Below are 21,594 nucleotides of genomic sequence, written 5' to 3' on the forward strand. Positions count from 1 at the left end.
GGGGTAGTGTCCATAGCCTCTTGTGAAGCGCTGGACACTCGCTCTAACGAGCGATGTGTACGTCGTGTAGCCTTCGCCTCGAGGGACGAAGGCTGTGGCCTCACCAGCCCGGAGGCCGATGGAACCTCCTTAGCCTCTGAGCTGCGATGGCTGCTGCCAGCGCTAGTAGAGGCCTCTGGTGTGGCCGATTTCGAGGGAGGCAGGGCAGCCTCAGCTGCTCCCACCATGGGGGCGGGTGGAAGTCGCCTCAATACGCTGCGCGTGCCTTGGGCGACCGCCGGGGTCCGTCGTGGTGCTGCCCCCTGTTGCACCACTTCGGCAAAAGAAGTTTTCATCGAAAATGCAGGTGAAAGACGCTGTCGTGCTTCCCGGAAACTGATATTTTCTTTGACTTTGATAGTAATGATCTCCTTTTCTTTCTTCCAGGCTACGCAAGATCTGGAATATGCAGGGTGGCTGCCATCGCAGTTCGCGCAATGGGCCTCAGCAGTACAGTCATCAGCAGAGTGATCTTTTGTAGCACATTTCGCACAAGTTAGTCGTCCTCGGCAGCTTTGAGAGGCATGACCAAACCTCTGACACTTGTAGCAGCGTCGTGGATTTGGGATGTAGGGTCTAACACGCAGTTTGAGGTAGCCTGTTTCGATTGCATCCGGGAGTGTGCTAGAGCCAAAAGTAAGTACTATGTGTTTGGTTGGTAGTTCTTTGTTATCGCGCCTGATTTTTATTCGTTGTACATTTATAACATTTTCTTCTTTCCATCCATTCAGGAGTTCTTCATCAGTCAAATCCATGAGGTCGTCGTCTGAAACCACACCCTTGACGGTGTTCATTGTTCGGTGTGGACTAACAGATATGGTTTTATCACCAAATGCCACCAGGTTTGTTAGTTTCTCGCACTGCATCTTGTCTTTTACTTCAATGAGAAGGTCCCCAGTTGCCATCTTGGTGGCTTTGTAGCCACTTCCAATTACCTCCGTGAGACATTTTGACACCAAGAAGGGTGAAATGTTTGTTGCTTTTTTATCAGTGCTTTCACAGTGAATCACATGATACTTTGGGAATGTGTCTCGTTTCTTCAAAAAGAATTCAAAGGTTGCGTCGGTGCGCCCCCTTTTTGGGGGACGATCAGGTGAGAAGGGTTTCGAGGGTCCCATGGAATGAGTTGTTTGTTCGGTATCAATGCCAGTCACCCACCACCGAGCCCAACGAGGGGACACGGCAGAGATTGTTATGAAGCAAGCACTGCCATGCCAACTGTACATTGTTACTATAACCGCATATGTTATAATCAAGGTAGATCATAACACACAAGGTTAACCCTTGCTGCCAGGAATGTTGGAAGTAAATGGAAGAGAGAAGAAGACAGGAAAGATTGAAGGTGAGAGGGATAGGCGAAGATTGGAGAGAGAGAGAGACAGGAAAAGGCAACTACCGTTTTCCCCCGGGTGGGTCAGTCCGGGGGTGCCGTCTACGTGAAGCGGAGGCCAAAGAGGTGTGTTGCCTCCGCCGAGGGGCCATAAAGGTCCAAGCACTCAGCATTGGCTCAACCCCCAGGATCCCCTTTTCCCCGGACACGGCTAAGCCACGCACGGTTAGGCGTGGGAGGGTCCGACCCCCATGTGCTCGGGTCCGTGGTGTCGCAACCCACCAAACGCCTGCTTACGCAGGCGCCCCTGCGGGGTTTGAGTGTCTATATAATTGCTATCGCAATAAAATGGATATAACAAGTTCAGCGTCGTACAAGGCGCCGTTCATAATGTTTGTTCTTACTTGGAACGAACGAATACTAGGTGTTACTTTTATTGCGATAGCAATTATATGGACACTCAAAAGCAGATTTCTGCCGTCGGCGTCGCCGTCGCCGTTGCCGTCGCTGTCGCCGTCGCCGTCGCCGTCGCCGTCGCCGTGAGGTTCCGTATGACGTCAATCGAGATAAAATCGTCGCCGCGCGATGATGATAAGTGGTTCTTGAGGGAAAGGGAAAGGTTGGCGCTATCTTCTGCAGCCCTTGTGGCGCTGAGCCGTGCTCCCTCAAGGGCTGCAGAAGATAGCGTCAACCTTTCCCTTTCCCTCAAGAACCACTTATCATATGAGGGAGCACGGCTCAGCGCCAATCGCCGCGCGCCGCCGAACGCTGTATGTGCGAGTGAAAGGGCGCGAGGGACGCGCTCTTTCACGGCGAGTGAACGCACGGCGGAGAACAAACGCGCGTTCTGCGCCGTGCTTCCTTAAGGGCTGCAGAAGTAGGCGTCTCTTTCCTCCTTTACAATCATCATATATGTAGAGCAAACGCGCCTTCTTTCGACGCGGGAGAGGCCGTGGGGGAGGGGGAGGGAAGGGAGACGACGTTTAGCTGCGGCACCAAATGCCTATTTATATCAGAGGCTCCGGCAACAGTCACCAACGCCGCAGGCATTTTGAGCGAACGCGGGAAAAACGCCGACGGCGTCGACAACAGTTCTGCGCGTTGCCGGTGCTGCTGCATGTCCAAATTTATACAGCTGATAAAGCTAATATCATTACTCCGTATAGCTCTCTACAAATTTGCTATCGCAATTGATGCTTCGCCTTTCAGGTGAAACTGCGACAACTTTTTTATTGCGATAGCAATTATATGGACACTCAAAAGCAGATTTCTGCCGTCGGCGTCGCCGTCGCCGTTGCCGTCGCCCTCGCCGTCGCCGTCGCCGTCGCCGTGAGGTTCCGTATGACGTCAATCGAGATGAAATCGTCGCCGCGCGCCGCCGAACGCTGTATGTGCGAGTGAAAGGGCGCGAGGGACGCGCTCTTTCACGGCGAGTGAACGCACGGCGGAGAACAAACGCGCGTTCTGCGCCGTGCTTCCTTAAGGGCTGCAGAAGTAGGCGTCTCTTTTATTGCGATAGCAATTATATGGACACTCAAAAGCAGATTTCTGCCGTCGGCGTCGCCGTCGCCGTTGCCGTCGCCGTCGCCGTCGCCGTGAGGTTCCGTATGGCGTCAATCGAGATGAAATCGTCGCCGCGCGCCGCCGAACGCTGTATGTGCGAGTGAAAGGGCGCGAGGGACGCGCTCTTTCACGGCGAGTGAACGCATGGCGGAGAACAAACGCGCGTTCTGCGCCGTGCTTCCTTAAGGGCTGCAGAAGTAGGCGTCTCTTTCCTCCTTTACAATCATCATATATGTAGAGCAAACGCGCCTTCTTTCGACGAGCGAGAGGCCGTGGGGGAGGGGGGAGGGGGAGGGAAGGGAGACGACGTTTAGCTGCGGCACCAAATGTCTATTTATATCACAGGCTCCGGCAACAGTCACCAACGCCGCAGGCATTTTGAGCGAACGCGGGAAAAACGCCGACGGCGTCGACAACAGTTCTGCGCGTTGCCGGTGCTGCTGCATGTCCAAATTTATACAGCTGATAAAGCTAATATCATTATTCCGTATAGCTCTCTACAAATTTGCTATCGCAATTTATGCTTCGCCTTTCAGGTGAAACTGCGACAACTTTTTTTTAGTTGAACAAAAATTTGAAAAATTGCCTGTGACCGATAGCAAATTGTAATCCTTCAGCTAAATTACCTGATGTGGCGCCCATTAGTTTGATGAGAATTCAAAGTGCGTAACAGAATAAAGAACATAACTACACTAATCACTTTTTAATTAATTACTTGACAGTACACACGTCCGCCTACGAATTCTAGCCGGTGAGTACACAACGCATACCCAATTAAAAAGAAATCTCCGGACTACACCATTTTCGAGATAATTATTTTCAATGTGTCCGACGTAATACCATGGTATTCCGGTTAATTTGGTGATTCAATGCATAAAATAGGGTTTTCATAAAACAGTAAATGCCACAACAGCGGATCTTTAGCGCAAGTTTGTCGGCGGATATCATGAAACTGATGCAATGGTCAGAATTCGTTTTAAGTCGATATGTCTTGCGAACTCATCAGCTACAATTCGTAGATTGAATTATGTGCCGCATAGTAAAAATTTCAGAAGATGTAATTTGAATATATTAATTATTCGATAAGGCATTTTGATTTCTCGCAGAAGTAATGGCCTCTCGTCGAATAATTTACATCAAGAATTAGGACTGTGCTATTTGTCACAGGAAATGTTTAACAATTTGGTGCAACTAAAAAAAGCCTATATATGGGAGTAGTTAGGTTCATAGCAGTTATCGGTAATTCTTCGTGTGAACAATCACAGCTGTCTTATGGAAATACAATTGGAGCCAGAATAAACAAATCGATGTTCAACGGCGTTTGTCTCCCTCAAGATAAAGGCTTCCTGACCTCCGATAAGCAAGGATGACCACGTGACCCCTTGAGACTCGAGATATTGCACCTCTATCTCAGAAGCGATACTTTTACATCAAAACTGTGTTGTCATTTTCTTTTGCAGCGCTGTTATTGCTGTTTACCCAGTCATGGTGAATTCGGTGGGCTTTTTCATGTAGCACAGCGACCATCCTTGTGCACGGTAACCGCGCCGCTGCATTTTTGCATGTCCTTTTTTCCGGTACCTAATTGGTAGCTTGAAGAAACACGGGGAAAATGTGTAATTTTGTTCGTTCTTTTTATATAAGTTTTGCAGACAGTCTTTGTGGTATACAGTCACCAACACAATGCTGTATATAAATACACTGTACTGTGGGAAAAAAAGAAAATATTCACTTTTACACTGTGAATTTGTGAATTTACTCTTGCACAACCTCTCAGGCTCGCTAAACGTGCCACGCAAGATCAAAAAAGAAAAACAAAAAACGAGTTATGCCCCGAGGACTCCTCTGAAAGTTTCATTTTCTCTGTGACAGCAAGTTGCGTATATGGCTTACACGCGTTATAAATGTTCGCTGGGAATGAATTAGGCCGCTGGCCCCTTTGTTCCAAGTTAATACTATCTGAAACACAAAAGATTGCGATGTTTGTACAGCTGTCAAATGCTTATGAAGTAATGTACAGAAAATGCGAATAGTAATCACCAGATATGAGAGTACTTCCACAATTCTGTTTAAATGTCTCTAGCCTTGCTAAAATTCAGCTTAATCTTGCGGAAATATGCCTTCGGAAGCTAAATACAGACGCAAGTGTTATGCAATAAATTGTCTAGAGAATTTTTTACACCTTCACTGATGCTGTAAATTTAAATTGTAAATCGTATTTTTAAATGCATATCTTTGTACACGATGCAGAAAGTGATATTCTGCTTTTGTTGAAGTTGAATCAGGAACGAGGGGTCATTTAGACATCACAGGAGGCAGCGCATAATGTCTTGCTTTGTAGTGTCTGCCCAAACACACATTTTGGCAGCAGTGGTCACGGCTGGAAGCTACGAACTTCAGGGAGAACATTTCTGCTTACTTTTGCAGTGTTCGTCGTCCATACCTACAAGCCAAGCACGGTCACTTCATTCCACGTGTTGTGCCTACATCCACTGCATTGCATTTGTCATCAATCGTCGTGCATCACCGGACCAGCTGGCTGCGTGGTCTACCGGAGTTGAAAGCCTCCACTGCGCCCCTGCCTGGTCGTGACGTCGCGCTTTTGTCGGTATAAGAGGGACGGCGGAATCGACTTGGCATCATTTGGCAGCAGTGGTCATGGCTGGAAGCTACGAACTTCAGGGAGAACATTTCTGCTTAATTTTGCAGGTTAGTGCCACTCCAGGTTACGCATTTGTTAAAGTTACCGTTTTCTCCATGACTGCTGCTGCTCCAAGTGTTCGTATTATATTTTGTGCTTGCCACTATGCCGACTTGTGCGGAGCGCGCGAAACGTATTGATCAGCTGGAAGCCTTGTTCAATGGTCGATGTGAAGAGAAGAGGTAGTCGCTGATCTTGTGAAAAAGTGTTCAATGAAGCTATCAACAGAACCAAACATAGTTGAACTGAAAGGTTAAATGGAAGCCCTGATAAAAAGTGTCGACATGCTCAACTCAATTGTTCAAGATGCTCGAGCTCAAAATATTTCTTTGACCTCGGCTAACAAAGAATCAAAGGCCGAGAATGAAGCATTCACCAAACGCCTGTCAGGACTTGAGCAGCACTCAAGAATAAACAACGTGGAAATTAAGGGAGTAGCATGTACATAGGGCGAGAGCTGTCTTGCGATCATGAAAGCTGTAGGTGAAAAAATATGCTCTCCAATTTCTGAAGACAACATCGATGTTGTACACCGCGTCCGAACGAGGTCAGAGCGGGCAATAAGAACATCATTGCCCGGTTTTGCTGAAGGACAAAGAAGCAGGATTTTTTTGCTAAGGCCCGAAAGGCCTGCCTAAATTCTAAAGATCTCGGTTACGCAGGGCCGAATCATGTTCCCATTTATATCAATGATCACCTGACCCAAGAAAACAAAGTGCTGTTTGCAAAGGCTCAGTCGCTAAAAAGGGACAAAGGTTGGCAATTCCTATGGACCGAGAATTGCGAAATTAAGTCTAGAGAGACGTGCGACAGTCGTGTCTTTCGCATGTCGTCTGAAGGTGATTTATCGGTTATCCCTTGAATATTGGAGGGTCAAGGAACTAACATATTTTGTTGCATTCGAAAATGTAATCTTACACTGAGCAACTCAAATCTTTTTTTATGAACCCATGCCTATCTTCAATTCACTTTAATGCGCGAAGTCTAGAAAAACGCTACGACGAAATCTACAATTTTTTAGCATCTTTACACCATACATTTTCTCTTATCTGCATTTTTGAAACTTGGCTTTCACAAGCAGATCATAACTTATTTGGTTTTCCTTCCTATGCTTCTGAATACTGCTATCGTTCTCACCAGAGTTACGGAGGTGTTGCTGTTTTTGTCTCTCCTGATGTACGGTACAAGCGCAGACACGACATATCATTTTCAGCGCCAAATTGTGAAGCTGTGTGGATTGAACTTGAGGATGTGAACCAGAAATTTATAGGCTGTGTGTACCGCTCACCTTCATCTTCAATATCTGCTTTTTGCGATGACTTGAATACTGTACTTGAAAACTTCTCGACAAAAAGGAAAAATGTTGTGCTTCTCGGAGACATTAACATTAACCTTTCAGAGGACTGCAGCGCTGCAACTACAGCCTACACTAAATGCCTTCATGAACTTGGCTTCGAATGACTGGTTTCCCTCCCAACTAGATGTACTTAAGGGGCTTCCGCCACGGTAATAGTTCATATATTCTCCAACCTTATGTGTCCTCCAGCTTGTGGTATACTTGAAAATAACTTGACTGATCACTTCCCTGTCTTTTTTAAACTTCCTTGTCAATTATATAAACCTTGTCATGAATTCTACAGGGCTGTGATTAATAAAGATGTCTTCATCGCTCGCGTTAATGAGGTAAATTGGTGTTCTGTGACTTCACAGTCAAGCGCAGAATCAGCTTTAATAAATTTTCGGAGATAATAAAAATGTATTACTAATTCTACCTGCTTTGTGAACTGCAGAAGACATGTTCCAGCGTTATAGAATCCTTGGTTAACCAATGGTCTACTAACTAGCCTATGTAAGAAAGATAACCTTTATCGAAAATTTAAACATCGCCCGTTTAACATTCGACTCCAAACTCGCTATAAAATCTATTGTAACATCCTAAACAGGCTCCTCAAGGTTGCCAAAAGAAATTATTACGAATTCAGAATAGCAGAAGCTGGCACCGATACCAAAAGACAGTGGGAAATAATAAATTCCTTCTTGAACCGAACCAGTCAGGATAAACCAATAAGTAAGCTTCATTCATCAGACGCCACCTATACGCAACCAGTAGACATCGCCAACGTATTTAATGAGTTTTTCTGTGACCATACTTTCTATCATACCAATGATACTCAATTAGCATTTCAGCGCTGCTTACAATCATTTTACTTATTTCCAACTATCCCAGATGAAATAATCAATGTAATTAATCATTTAAAGGTTACAGGAGCAGGTCTGGACGAAATCAGTTCAATTAACAATAAATTAGCAGCTCATCTTATCGCCCGCCCGTTATCTCATGTTACGAATTTAATATTTAAAATTGGAGTATTTCCAATTGAACTGAAAAAAGCAAAAATAATTGCAGTATTTAAAAAGGATGACCGCTCCTGAATTTCTAATTATCCCTCTATAGCAATTCTTCCTTTCTTTAGCAAAGTTATAGAAAAAAATGTATTGAAAAGCGCCTAACTAAATGCTGACTGACTATGCTATACTTTCTCTCACAGATAAAATAAAATACGCCATGGATGCCGGTTTCTACGCAGGATCAGTTTTTATCGATCTATCCAAAGAATTTGACTCAATAAGTCACGTCATCTTACTTGCTAAACTACGGGCAGTAGGCGTCGATGGCCCTACACTAGAACTTATACAAAATTACCTAACAGATAGACAACAGGCTGTGTATTTTAATTCTTCACTTTCTAAATTCAGAACAAACAATAAAGGGGTTCCGCAGGGGTCAATACGTGGCCCACTTCTATTCCTGCTTTATGTAAATGATTTACCTGGCTGTCTATCAGAAACTGAGGCCTTACTTTACGCCAACGACACCACTTTACTTGCAACCGATCATTCACTAACGTCTCTGACAGCTAAGCTAAATACTGATCTGAGCAATATTTTATTCTCGTGCCATTTTAACTCCCTAAAAATAAATCCTGCCAAAACGTCTTTTATGCTTTTTCATTCAAATAATAGAACACCTGTATTCATTCCCACTGTCAACGTAAACTCTGTTGTCATCAGTGCAGTAAATGAATGTTCATTTCTTTGTATAATTCTAGATTGTAAGTTAAAATTTACAAGGCATATTACCTATTTGAAGCGCAAACTTTGCTCCCGGTATTAGAATTCTACTTAAAGCTAGGTATTATTTTAGCAAACCAACATTCATCATCATCATCATCATCATCATCATCAGCCTATATTTTATGTCCACTGCAGGACGAAGGCCTCTCCCTCCGATCTCCAATTACCCCTGTGTTGCGCTAGCGTATTCCAACTTGCGCCTGCGAATTTCCTAACTTCATCATCACACCTGGTTTTCTGCCGTCCTCTACTGCGCTTCCCTTCTCTTAGTATCCATTCTGTAAGCCTGACGGTCCACCGGTTATCCATCCTACGCACTACATGGCCTGCCCAGGTCCATTTCTTCCGCTTAATGTCAACTTGAATATCGTCTATCCCCGTTCGTTCTCTTATCCCTACCGCTCTCTTCCTGTCTCTTAACGTTACTCCTAAGATATTTTGGTCCATCGCTCTTTTTGCAGTCCTTAACTTGTTTTCGAGCTTCTTTGTTAACCTCCAAGTTTCTGCCCCATATGTTAGCACCGGTAGAATGCAATGATTGAACACTTTTCTTTTCGACGACAGTGGTAAGCTCCCAGTCAGGATTTGGCAATGTCTGCCGTACGCACACCAACCCAATTTTATTCTTCTGTAAATTTCCTTCTCATGAGAAAGAACCAACATTGCTAACTCTGTATTATTCATTTATTCATAGCCATATCAATTATTGTATTACGGCGTGGGGTAACACATATCCAACCCATATAGCACCGCTACAGCAATTGCAGAATCAGGCCATCCGGATATTATCGTTCAGCTCATTCTACTGCAGTGCTTCTGATATGCTTCAAAATCACAATCTACTGCCAATTAATAAACTTGTTAAATATAACTTGGTCGTAATGTTATTTAAAGTAATAAATGGTCCTCCCCTAGTAAATATGTTTTCGGAGGTTACCTTGGTAAGCTTGAACTGCACAAGGTTTGCAGCTAGCCATAATGCCCCATTGCCCCTAATTACTACTAATTATGGAAAACAATCTGGATATTTCACAGCATTGTCTACTTGGAACAGCCTCCCACTAGATGTCAAGCGCTCTTCTTCATTAGGTCTCTTCAAGGAAACCTTATTCACTTTTGTACTAGAGAAACAAAATTGATCACATATCTAGTCTATTCACTTCGCTCCGGCTCATTTCTCTTTCGTTTCTTTTTCCTTTATATGATTTACAATTATGCATAAACTTTTTTCGTTCGTTTTGTTGTGAATGCTTTCGCTACTACCCTAATTGTACTAATAGTTAGTGACTCTGTATTATTTCCAGTTTGTACTTAATTTACTTTGCCAAATATTCCACTCAGTGATTCATTGTTGTTTTAAGTTATATATTAGCACAAATGTTTATTTTCTGTCAGGAGGTCCCCTTTCCGCGACATGCTCGGGACCTCCTTCTGTATACTTATGCAATCATGCATTCTTCTTTCTTCTTACGAAAGAAAATAAACTTAACCTGAACCTGAAACATCTCTACCAAGTTTGGTAACAAAGCTGCTTAATAAAGAAACCATTTATGCAAGCTATTCATGGATATTAGTAGCATTTTTCTTACAAATGCACTGATAGACGTGTTGGTAATTTCAATAAGTACTGATTAACCAATGAGAAATAGGTGTGTGTCTAAATAAACAGAAGTTTTTTGTATTCACGTCCATGTTATTGGGAAACAATTTGATCTTATAGATACGTTCAGCATTGTGTGATTATATTCGTTGGCTTTGTACTAAGGATGGTATCTCTAATTATATGTTGAATTTGATCTGTCAACTAATTATGTCTGTGCTGCTGCGAACCCTTGTAATGGGGGCAGCGGGCTTGTCAAGCTGCCGAATGACAGCTTTTAATGACCACTCCCCTATCTGTTGAAGTGGACAAAATAAAAATGATCGATTATTAGAAAATCAAGTTTACGACGTGACTCGGATGTTGAAGCAATATGTTTTAAAGGTAATTGTTTGATTTCATATAATATTAGGCAGTTGTCACCAGTCTGTGTTTCTCGTGCCTCGAATGAGCTATTTTGGCTACTCTTAAAGCAGTCGTAATATCAATTAGAACACAACTTTTCCCAAGAAGCTTCCTTGATGGGAACACATGAAGCTAATCTCCCATACACAGCTGCAAGTAAAAGGCAACAATGGCGAAGAGTCCAGTGAACGGTTCGTCCGAAGCCTTGAAAGCATGAATTCATTTGTCTTCGCAATGCCTAAATCTATGAAATGCTCACCTTCTTTAATACACGCTTGCATTCGCTCAGGAGTTTAGATCCGTCCTTTGCCGTGCAGAGTACATAGAAGAGGACAACTGCGTCGAAGTAGCCGTCTGGCAACATATGCATGTCCTCCCCGTGTCCGGTGATCAATTGCTTCATCTCCACCTGAGAACGAGGACGCTTGTTTCGCTCAAGTGCTCGTGCGCTTGCAGAAAGCACGAGGCATTCTTAAAGCAACTGAAAGAACACCTTCCTCCAAGATAATTTTTCTACAGCGAAGCTGTATCCTCTCGCTGGTCGGACAATTTAGGAGTGTAAACACAAAAGCTACCATCATCATCATTGTCTTGAGTGACTCCGTCATCTTAAACAGCTGGCTCGTTGGCGCCCATCGGCTTGCATGCGCTCGTCCATACGGTCTCTCTCTCTCTCTCTCTCTCTCTCTCTATATATATATATATATATATATATATATATATATATATATATCTTGCGAGACAGCTGTTCAATCTCGACGGTTTATTATGCCGGCCACGCGCTGAAGCGAATGACGCTGGCCATGATGATGAGTATATACAGATGAAGAAGATGAAGAGCTAATGCTCACACAAGCGTTTCCAAGAAAAAGGATGCAACCTCCGCTGCGGAACCGGAAGGTAGTGCGGCTGTTTCAGTGTACCGTGTCAAGTGGTCTACAGCTGTGACAATCCATCGTTTACCGCCAGCCGATAAGGGTAGTGGACCATACAAGTCGATACCAACTACTGCGAAAGGAGCTTCAGGACACGGTACAGGTTGTAGCAGTCCAGCCGGAGGTGAGGTCAGTCGTTTGCGGTGTTGGCAGATCGAACAGGAAGCCACGTATTTTGCTACGCTTGTTGCAAGTCCAGGCCAAGAGAAGCGGCTGCGAATTCGCTCATAGGTTTTATGAAAACCAAAGTGACCGGCAGTGGGATCGTCATGAAAGGTCTCCAGTATCTGGGTGCGAAGTGATCGGGGAACTACAGGGACCCAACGGTGTCCTTCGGGATGGAACACGTACCGGTATAGCACCGAATTTTGAATCTTGTGGTTCTTCAACTGCCGACGGAGTCGAGCGTTAGGTGTGCGAGAGGATCCCCGAATACGTTCCATAACGGAGTGGCAGTAGGGGCCACTACGTTGGCAAGTTGCAAACGTATGAGAATGGCTAGGTGGGAGCCGGTCGAGAGCTGCGAGTGAAGGAAATGGAGGAGAGACGTCCGGCGGGTTGCTCACGGAAGGTGGTAAGCAGGCAGTGTTTGAAGACGGTGGTAGGGGACAACGAGAGAGAGCATCGGCATCCTGGTGTTTCTTTCCAGACTTGTAGGAGACGTCGAAGTCGTATTCTTGTAAACGAAGTATCCAACGGCCGAGACGGCCCGTTAAATTTTTTACCGTCGCCAACCAGCACAAGGCGTGGTGATCAGTAACCACCGTAAAGTGGTGGCCGTGCAGATAAGGCCGGAATTTTTGGACGGACCAAACAACGGCAAGACACTCTTGCTCGGTAATCGTATAATTTTTCTCTGCAGGTGTTAGCGTGCGACTTGCGTATGTGACCACACGTTCTTCAGAAGTTTGCTGACGTTGCAGAAGAACAGCCCCGATACCATGGCCGCTGGCGTCAGTATGTAGAAGAGTGGGTGCGGTGTTGTCGAAATGACAAAGCACAGGTTCGGACGTGAGGGCACGCTTGAGGGCGTCAAAAGCAGTTTGGAATTCGTCCAACCATACATAGGGAGCTCCAGAAGGAAGTAGTTGATGGAGCGGCGCCGCAATGGTGGCAAAGTTACGTATGAAGCGCCGGAAATACGAGGCTAGGCCAAGGAAGCTACGCAAGTCTTTGGCGCGTTGAGGCCTGGGGAAGCGCAGGACAGCGGTAATTTTATCGGGATCAGGTCGAATGCCCTCCTTGCTGACAAGGTGTCCGAGTACTTTAATGGTTTTGCTGGCGAAGTGGCACTTTTTTGTATTCAGCTGAAGGCCAGCAGCCGAGAGGCATGTCAAAACTTCGTCGAGGCGCTGCAAGTGCTGATGGAAGGTCGACGAAAATATGACGATGTCGTCAAGGTAGCATAAGCAAGTCTTCCACTTTAGGCCCCGCAGTACGGTGTCAATCATCCGCTCAAATGTGGCGGGAGCATTACACAGGCCGAATGGCATTACGTTAAATTCGTAAAGTCCATCGGGAGTGGCAAAGGCAGTTTTTTCCTTGTCTTCTTCGTGCATGGGGTTCTGCCAGTATCCGGAGCGTAGATCAGGGCTGGTGAAATACTCCGCGCCTTGTAATGAATCTAACGCATCATCGATTCGGGGAAGGGGATATACATCTTTGCGGGTTATTTTGTTCAAGGCACGGTAGTCTACGCAAAATCGCACTGAGCCATCTTTCTTACGCACCAAAACGACAGGTGACGACCAAGGGCTTGAGGAAGGGCGGATGATGCTTCGTTTCAGCATGTCGGCAACGTGGGTATCGATGATCTGGCGTTCGGCGGAAAAAACACGATATGGCCGCCGGCGCACGATGGAAGTCCCATCTGTGTGTATGCGATGAGCCGTTGCAGAAGTCTGTCCCAGAAGAGGAGAGTGCACGTCGAAGGAGTCTTTATGCTTGGATAACAACGCCAGTAACTCTTCCGTCTGCTGTGGCGTTAGATCAGTGCTGATTGCACTAGCGAGAACAGAAGCAGGGGCTGGCTCTATAGCTGTAGGTGCCCGTGAAACAGCAGTAGTCGAGGTAAGCACACAGACAGGCTGAGTGTCCAAGACGCAAATGACAACAGCGCCTTTAGGAAGAAGTACTGGCTCAGTGGTGGTGTTGAGTACAGCCAAAGTGGCCGTACCGTTGGTAAAGCGAACAAGGCTAGGTGCCAGAGCAATCCCTTTGGATAGGCAACGAGCTGATGGTACAACTAAAACGTCACCATCGGCGATGTCAGAGTTAACCACAAGAAGTTGTTCGCGGCCAGGAGGCACCATATAATCGTCAGCAGTTCGTAAGCGAAGGCGCGGGTCGGGCACGTCGTCGGAATTGTCGGTCTCGGTCAAGTTAACGAGGCGTTGACGGCACGAAATAAAAGCGGACGCGGAAGAGAGAAAGTCTCACCCTAGTATAAGCATGTGAGCACAGGAAGTCAACACTGCGAACTGAATATGGTGGCGAATCCCGTCAATCGAAACTCGAACTGTGCATTGCGCCGATGGCCGAATTGCAACATTATTTGCGCCATGGAGAATAGCTCCATTGTAAGGTGTAGTAACCTTGCGTAGACGAGAGCACAAGTCAGCGTGAATAACAGAAACAGCTGCACCCGTATCAATCAATGCAGGAACGGGTACACCTTCTACACACACTAATAAAGTATTGGCCGGGCACACTGGAGGAATTGTAGGCTGTGCGGGCCATGCAGCTTTCCCTCCAAAAACTGCACCATCTAGTTTTCCGATCGGTAGTCAGGAGTGCGGGAGGCCGGTAGCAGAGGTGATGTCGAGCGTCGGAGAGGGGAAGGCGAGCGGCGGCGCCCTGGACGGTAGTTGCGAGGCTCTTCGGGATTTGGAGGCGGAGTAAGTGAGCGTTGGGAAAGCCGGCGCTGGTAGGCACTTGGAAGAGGCAATGGGTCTCGCTCGTAAACATCGTAACCACGGCGTTCGTCCTGTTGTCGTCTGCGACAAAAGCGCGATATGTGCCCGCGAATACCGCAGTAATAACAAATGGGGTGGGGCGAAGGCCGGGTAGGGTAATATGCTGTGGCAGGTGCACGAGGTGCCAGAGTCGCCAGGTGGTTGGGAGTAACAGGAGCAGGAGGCGTTGTCTTAACGAACGCTGGTTGCATAGCCGCAACCTGAGCATACGAGGGCGCCGGCGAAGGAGGGACACAGCCCACAGTGCAGGTCATGGAGGACAGCTCCTCTTTGATGATGTCGCGCAGGCCAGGAACCGAAGGTTGCGGCTGAAGAACGGGAGGACTGCGCAGGCCGTACACTTGGAGCTCCTCGCGTATGAGAGTCCTAATCAGGACACACAGGTCCGTATCGGAGGAAGGAGGCGTGTCACAGGCGACAGGTTGTAAACGGATGGCCTGCAGGGCGTCCAGATGCTGGCAAGTCGCGATAACATCGTTAACGGTATTTGGATTCTTGATGGCCAGTGCGTTGAACGCGACGTGGGCAATGCCCTTGAGGATATGACGAACACGATCTGATTCAGTCATGGCTGCGTCAACCCGGCGACAAAGGGCGAGGACGTCCTCGATATAAGAGGTGTATGTTTCCCCGGGAAGTTGCATGCGTGCATCAAGCTTTTTCTAGGCTTGATGAGTCAGGGAAGGAGCGCTCATGGTTAAGAAACCAAGTCCTGGCAACGTCAGTGAGGTAGAATGCGACGCTCCGAAGCTTGTGAGAATCATCCCACCGGTTAGACTCACTCACGCGGTCATAATTGTCTAACCAGTCATCAACGTCCTCACTAGGAAGGCCAGCGAACATGGTGGGATCGCGCTGCCGCGCGCTGACGGTCCATGAAGGAATGGCCGGTGGGGCAGAGACGGTGACGCTGGGGGCTCCTGGTGGATCTTCTTGGGGCATGGTGGCGGAAAGGCGGGGCAAGCGGTGACCGGAACGAAGCTCCAGGGAAACTCGAAGTCGTAGAGGACCGAGGGATCGAGAGCACTCTCCACCACATGCGAGACAGCTGTTCAATCTCGACGGTTTATTATGCCGGCCACGCGCTGAAGCGAATGACGCTGGCCATGATGATGAGTATATACAGATGAAGAAGATGAACAGCTAATATAATGCTCACAATATATATATATATATATATATATATATATATATATATATATATACCTGTATACATCCAGTCACAGCGCTGGAGCGGAGCAGCTCAGCGCCTTCTGCGTGCTACGTCTTCCATAACCCTGACTGGTGCTCTAATTGGGGCGCAGTTTTTTTAATGTAATTTTCTTTTTCTCCATAAATAAATAATTAGCATTTGCTGTACTTGAAGGAACATCATCTTTGCTGTGTATCCTTTAGTGCCAGAGCAGAAAAAGATTACTTGCAGGATTGTTGTTTTGCCTAAGCTGCATTACTGAATGCGGTCGCGGAGTTCTCTTTCGTCGGTCATTACAAAGGAGGTTTGGGCACTACATTGTGACATTTATACATATATATATATATATATATATATATATATATATATATATATACTTAGTGACGTCACCACGCTTTCATATATAAAAGGGAGACTCGTCTAGCAACTCATTCAGTTCATTGTAAGGCTACCATGGGTAGACCACAGACATTAAATACACCAGAAGAACAGCGTGAATAGCATGCTCTACCGTGTGTGGTGTTTGATGCAGCTTCGCTAGGCATTCACGTTCGCAGGGCGGGATGGCGGCCATTCTTTTTGTAACAGTTCAGATATATTTATCAGTACGCATTCTATAAAAAATTCTATTGAAATATCCATTGAAAATTTTAAGCTAAAAGCAACAACACCCTCGCACTAAAGCGTACACACAGAGTTACGGTACTCGGCGTAGCACATTTTCTTCTGGTGCATGATGTGTCAAAAGCTCCGAGCTGCAAAGCTATAACATAATGGCGAAAGAAAGGGGTGCACCACTACGAACCTGCCACAAATAAAAGAAAAAAAAAACAGTTCTCAGTAAGACAATCTCGTGGACACCAGTTACACAAAATAAATCGCTACTGAAAATGAAATGTCTCTGACACGTTTATGATTGCATGAATTTCTTACATTATAGAGTATGTAAAATAGTCTTAAGAACAAATGGAAGATACCAGGAGTCTGAGAGGGATACGTATTACAATAATCACGTACATTGGATTTGAAGCTAATTGCATTTTTAACTGTCAGCATCATATTTTGTCAGTATTCTGAATATTGCATGCGCACCTTGTGTGTTGCAATATACTTCTCACAGCTTTGATATTATTAAAACGCTAGTACGAAGAATCCTGGTGAGTAGTTCATATGCACATCGCTCCTTTTTTGTAGTTTTAATTTATTCAGTGTAGCCGTAAGAGGTTACTTAATTAGCGTATGCGTTGAAGGACATGCCCAAATACTGCACCCGCTATTACTGCGCCAGTATCATTTTATTTTTAAGTTAAGTATTTCTGCACATAAGGCAGGTCCGTAATGTACAGAAGGGTTTTTAGACAATAGATATTTTTGTAAAAAATGCTATGACCATGAGAACCAGTCGTACTCGCATGCTAGCTCTACGGCGAGGTGGAAATACTTCGTCGCGGCTTATTATAAAAAGTCTGAATAACAAAGATTTATTAAATGACTTCCTTATGATGAACTTTAGTGCCATTGTTTATATGAGCAACTTGTAGGGCGTCAGAATTTATGGGATACCTATTTTTTAGAAATCCAAGGAATTGCACCTGATTCCACATATTCACCATGGAAATTTAAGGCTAAATCGAGGCAATATTGAGACTGAGCGTGTACCGCTGGGCATCGGACGGCAACGCCCCGTAAAGGAGTGTGGGGCGAATTATGAATGATAGTCTGCCGTGGCAAATCCTGACCCGACACATGGCGGCACGTGCTTGCCTGGCAAAGCGTGCCGTGTCATTAGGAGCCGCGAGTGGCCGAGACGTTCAGTTTCAATCTGCCTCGCGCCTATCATCTCGGAGAGTTTAGGTCTGACATGATAGCGGGGCCGCCATTTCTGTGCTCCCGCGGCGCTCGAATTTGATACTACGTGGATTTACCACTGAAATTCGATGATAACTACATTGAATTTAGCGTCGTTTTCAAGATCGTAAAAAATGAGGGTGCATTACAATGTGACTGCATTCCAGGTAGACATTTAAACCAATGGTCCCTGAGGCACTAGTAAGAACGTTAATGAAAAACTTTTTGCCTTTTAGTCTTTTTAGAGTACCATAAGCAGCGGAAAAGTATCTCGACCTCACGGTAGAGTGCATATGCAGAGACGACAGGTGTCTCAAAGTCATAGGCTCTATATAAAAAACCTATATTTTCTAACAAAACAGCCTTTATATGCTATGGAGTGCTATTGCACGGACGGTATGTAAAACCACATCACTGAGTTCTTTCACTTTCAGTAAACTTAAAGGATAATGAAACAAAATTTTTGATCTCGTACTGTTGCTTAATTTTGTTTGTTTCTTATTTTATGTGCTGCATTCGATACGGAATGTGGGAAAGTGCGGAGTGAAAGAGCGAAGGATGGTTCATGCGGCGTGCGTGCAGCTTCCGGAGACACAAGGCCATTGTGGGGCGGGCCATCACTGGACCAGTCTGACCAGCACATGCGCCTGCGGTTTGCGATCACTGCTTCCGATTTTCGAGAAGTGGAGCTATGAATTGTCAACATACCTTATGCCATGAAGCGGTGTTCTACTTGAAGCACCTCACTTTAAGCAAGATCAATTTTCCACTGTTATTCTTGACATAATACGGATGCCAGGCATAGCTACATTTGTGTAGTCATAAAAAAAACGCGAGCTTTATGTCATAAAATTGTGCAAGTGAGATAACAGAGACACTACCAAAATATCCACCTTGTATATAGAGCGCGCAGTATAATGTAACCGCAAACTTTTGCATTCGAGGACAGTGCTCATTAGCAGCGACGGAGGTACAAGTAACGTCATAAATCTGTAAATCCTATGAGGCTCCTAAAAGATAAGAAGGAAAATACAGACGTTCGGATTTCTTTTAATGTTTCGCCTGAAGGTATCCTCGAAGCTTCTGTTGGGCTCCACCGTCCAATACTCGACGGGTCGCTGAATGAACTCGAGATTTGGTCCGTAGGCTGCTCCGACTTCCAGGACGCGCAGTGAACCGCGGACACTCGACGATGGCTTTTGCGGGGACATCTCGTTGAGGTGGGACATGATGGCTCGTCGCATCACGGCCACTTCGCTGTTCGCGAAACGCATTAGGATCACGTAGATGAAAGCGAAGAATTTTTCTTGGAAACGGTGGCTCACGATCAACAGGGGCATGAGTACAATACCAGATATCCCAACAGTGGCGAGCCAGGCGTAGTTCAGCAGGAGGAGGCGAGACCACTTTCGCTCAATGACGGCGATCGGTTTTGTTGGAGGCGACATGCTTCCGAGCAAGAAGTTTTTTTCACAGTATATCTATCCTGCTAATTATTTCCAGCGACGGTTACGTTAACTTTCTTTTATAGTAGTAGAGGGGAGATATCGCTCCGTGTAAACTCTGCACCAAAATTCGTCACTTTTCCAGGCGGCTGTGTTGAACTCGCTGCTTGAGATCTGCAGCAAGAGAACAAATAGCAAAGAATAACATAAGAAGAAGCACTTTTGAAAGTTATGTGCAGTAATCGAACTTCAAGGAAATAAAGCCACTATTTCTACACCACGCCTTTGCTGGAAGGAAAAAGTGATGGGGAATTGTATTGCACCTCATTTCACCCCATTTGTGCCTTTCGCCAGTAATTATCACGGTGCCGTAACCACAATCTTGCTGGGATTAACCCCTCGGCACGACGAGAGGAAGGTCTAGATAGTCAAAAACGAAAATTGATCGAAGCTACGGCCCCTAGATAACCGAGTAATAAAAAATAATAATACAAATAACATTATTATTATATATTTATCTTCAGGTCTGAATCATTTACAATGAAACAAGACGGGACAAAGTTTGAGTACTTTGTCGGAGTGTACCCGGCTGAAGGTAGGAGAAGAACGTTATAGGGGCACTCAATGAAACACGGAACGAGTTTAGATTGATAAAGTATTTGTTGAAAAATCCATTGTCGTTTTTTCGCGGTAATATGTGGATTAGAAGAAGAGAAAATGAGTCTCGAGATTCCCGCCGAAACCGTTTGTGCGCTACGTGAATATGGTATCAAAAATTTCAAAGCATTTTGTTTGCATATCTGAGTATTTGTGGCTCAGTAACGTTCTCGAAAATTTTGCTAAATTCAGTTTATGGATCTTTTACAAAAAAAAAACATCCCATTGCAAGAACCAACGTCTTCCAGTGTCTTCCAGTGTGAAACCAGCGCGTTTTTTGGCATTGGATGGCACTATGGATGCTGGTGCTGGCTGTGAGTCACTGGGACACAGTTGAGATCGCTGGAAAAGAGCTGGGTCACAGAGGACGAGGCGCTGGTTTCACTGCTATGACGCCGGGGTGAACTGGTGTGTGCTGTACACGCGCTGGTTGTCGCTGGCGTTCGCTTGCTCGTACAGGAAACAGTGCTGGTTGCGATGGTGCGATGCTGTTTCCAGTACGCAAGGAGTATAGGCGCTGTTTATTATTAGCTGTGTAAAGTGGGTTTATTCGGGTCGTAGAGTGGCAGCGAGAAATGCAGCACCAGCAGGTAGGGCATAACCAGAGGGAGAACTGGGTACAAGCCACACGATGGCAACGGGGCTGTTCAACCTGCCGATCTTCTTCCTCACAATCACCCCCCCCCTCCCCAATATTGAAGGTTAGCCATCCTGGCAACCTAGGGAGAGTTCAGCGGATCGTAGTAAGGCTTGAGCCGGTCAATGTGTACAGGCTCTCGCCCGCGACGACGGATATCGGAAGATGGCGACACGGGTTGAACCACGTAATTAACTGGTGATTTTTGCGCAACCACGCGGTAGGGCCCGTGGTACTTAGGCAGGAGCTTCGAAGAAAGTCCAGGAGCAGCAACAGGCGGGACCCAAAACCACATAAGGGAGTCGATGGCGAAAGGGTGAGAAGGTTGTTTGAGGTCATGACGTTGTTTCTGGCGACACTGTTGAGCAGAGGTCAACGAACAGGCAAGTTGTCGGCATTACTCGGCGTGCTTAGCGACCGTAGCAACAGGTACCGTATCAATGGTGCTGGAGGGCTGGCGGCCGTAAAGCAGAAAGAATGGTGGGAACCCAGTAGTGGCTTGGGAGGCAGTGTTATATGCGTATGTGACGAAGGGAAGTACAAGATCCCTCCAAGAGTTCGGTGGAATCGTTCTCTTAGGTCATTTGTCTGTGAGTGATAAGCGGTAGTTGTACGGTGAATAATTTCGCTTTCCGATAGGAGTGACTGCTGCGCGTCCGAGAGGAATACGCGACCCCGATCGCTCAGCAGTTCACGAGGTGCGCCATGGCAGAGAACAAAGTTGTGTAGAATGAACGAGGCGACGTCTTTTGCTGATGCGGCACGTAAGGCGGCGGTTTCAGCATATCGTGTCACATAATCTACGGCGACGACAATCCATCGGTTCACAGCGCCAGTAGATAGAACAGGCCCGTATAAGTCAATGCCGACACAGTCAAATGGGTGAGCTGGGCAGGGAAGTGGCTGTAGAGGGGTGGTGGAGAGATGCGAAACACATTTGTGTCGCTGGCAGGCAATGCAGGAGAGTACGTATTTGCAAATGAAGGTGTACACCCTGCGCCTATATAGTAGCGTAAGCGAAGCCGTGTGTAGGTCGACACTCCGCCGTGACCACACTGGGGGTCGGAGTGAAAATCGGAGCATAAATCGTTTCGAAGGTGGCGGGGCACGACTAACAGCCATGTGCGGCCGT

The 21,594-nt window shown here is 46.0% G+C and overlaps 1 protein-coding gene across 1 annotated transcript in view; it reads right to left on the reverse strand.

The window, feature by feature from the left end:
- Nucleotides 1–21,594, reverse strand: part of LOC125947735 (putative methyltransferase-like protein 7A) — a 79,129-nt gene that overhangs the window by 39,177 nt on the left and 18,358 nt on the right. The window contains exons 2-3 of the mRNA XM_049672996.1: nt 18,761–19,342; nt 11,033–11,182 (exon numbers count right to left, since the gene is read on the reverse strand). Coding sequence (XP_049528953.1) covers nt 11,033–11,182; nt 18,761–19,171 — 561 coding nt within the window. The 5' untranslated portion in view covers nt 19,172–19,342. The remainder of the gene's footprint in view (nt 1–11,032; nt 11,183–18,760; nt 19,343–21,594) is intronic.

Source organism: Dermacentor silvarum, chromosome 8 (assembly GCF_013339745.2).
Source record: "Dermacentor silvarum isolate Dsil-2018 chromosome 8, BIME_Dsil_1.4, whole genome shotgun sequence".
Lineage (NCBI taxonomy): Eukaryota > Metazoa > Arthropoda > Arachnida > Ixodida > Ixodidae > Dermacentor > Dermacentor silvarum.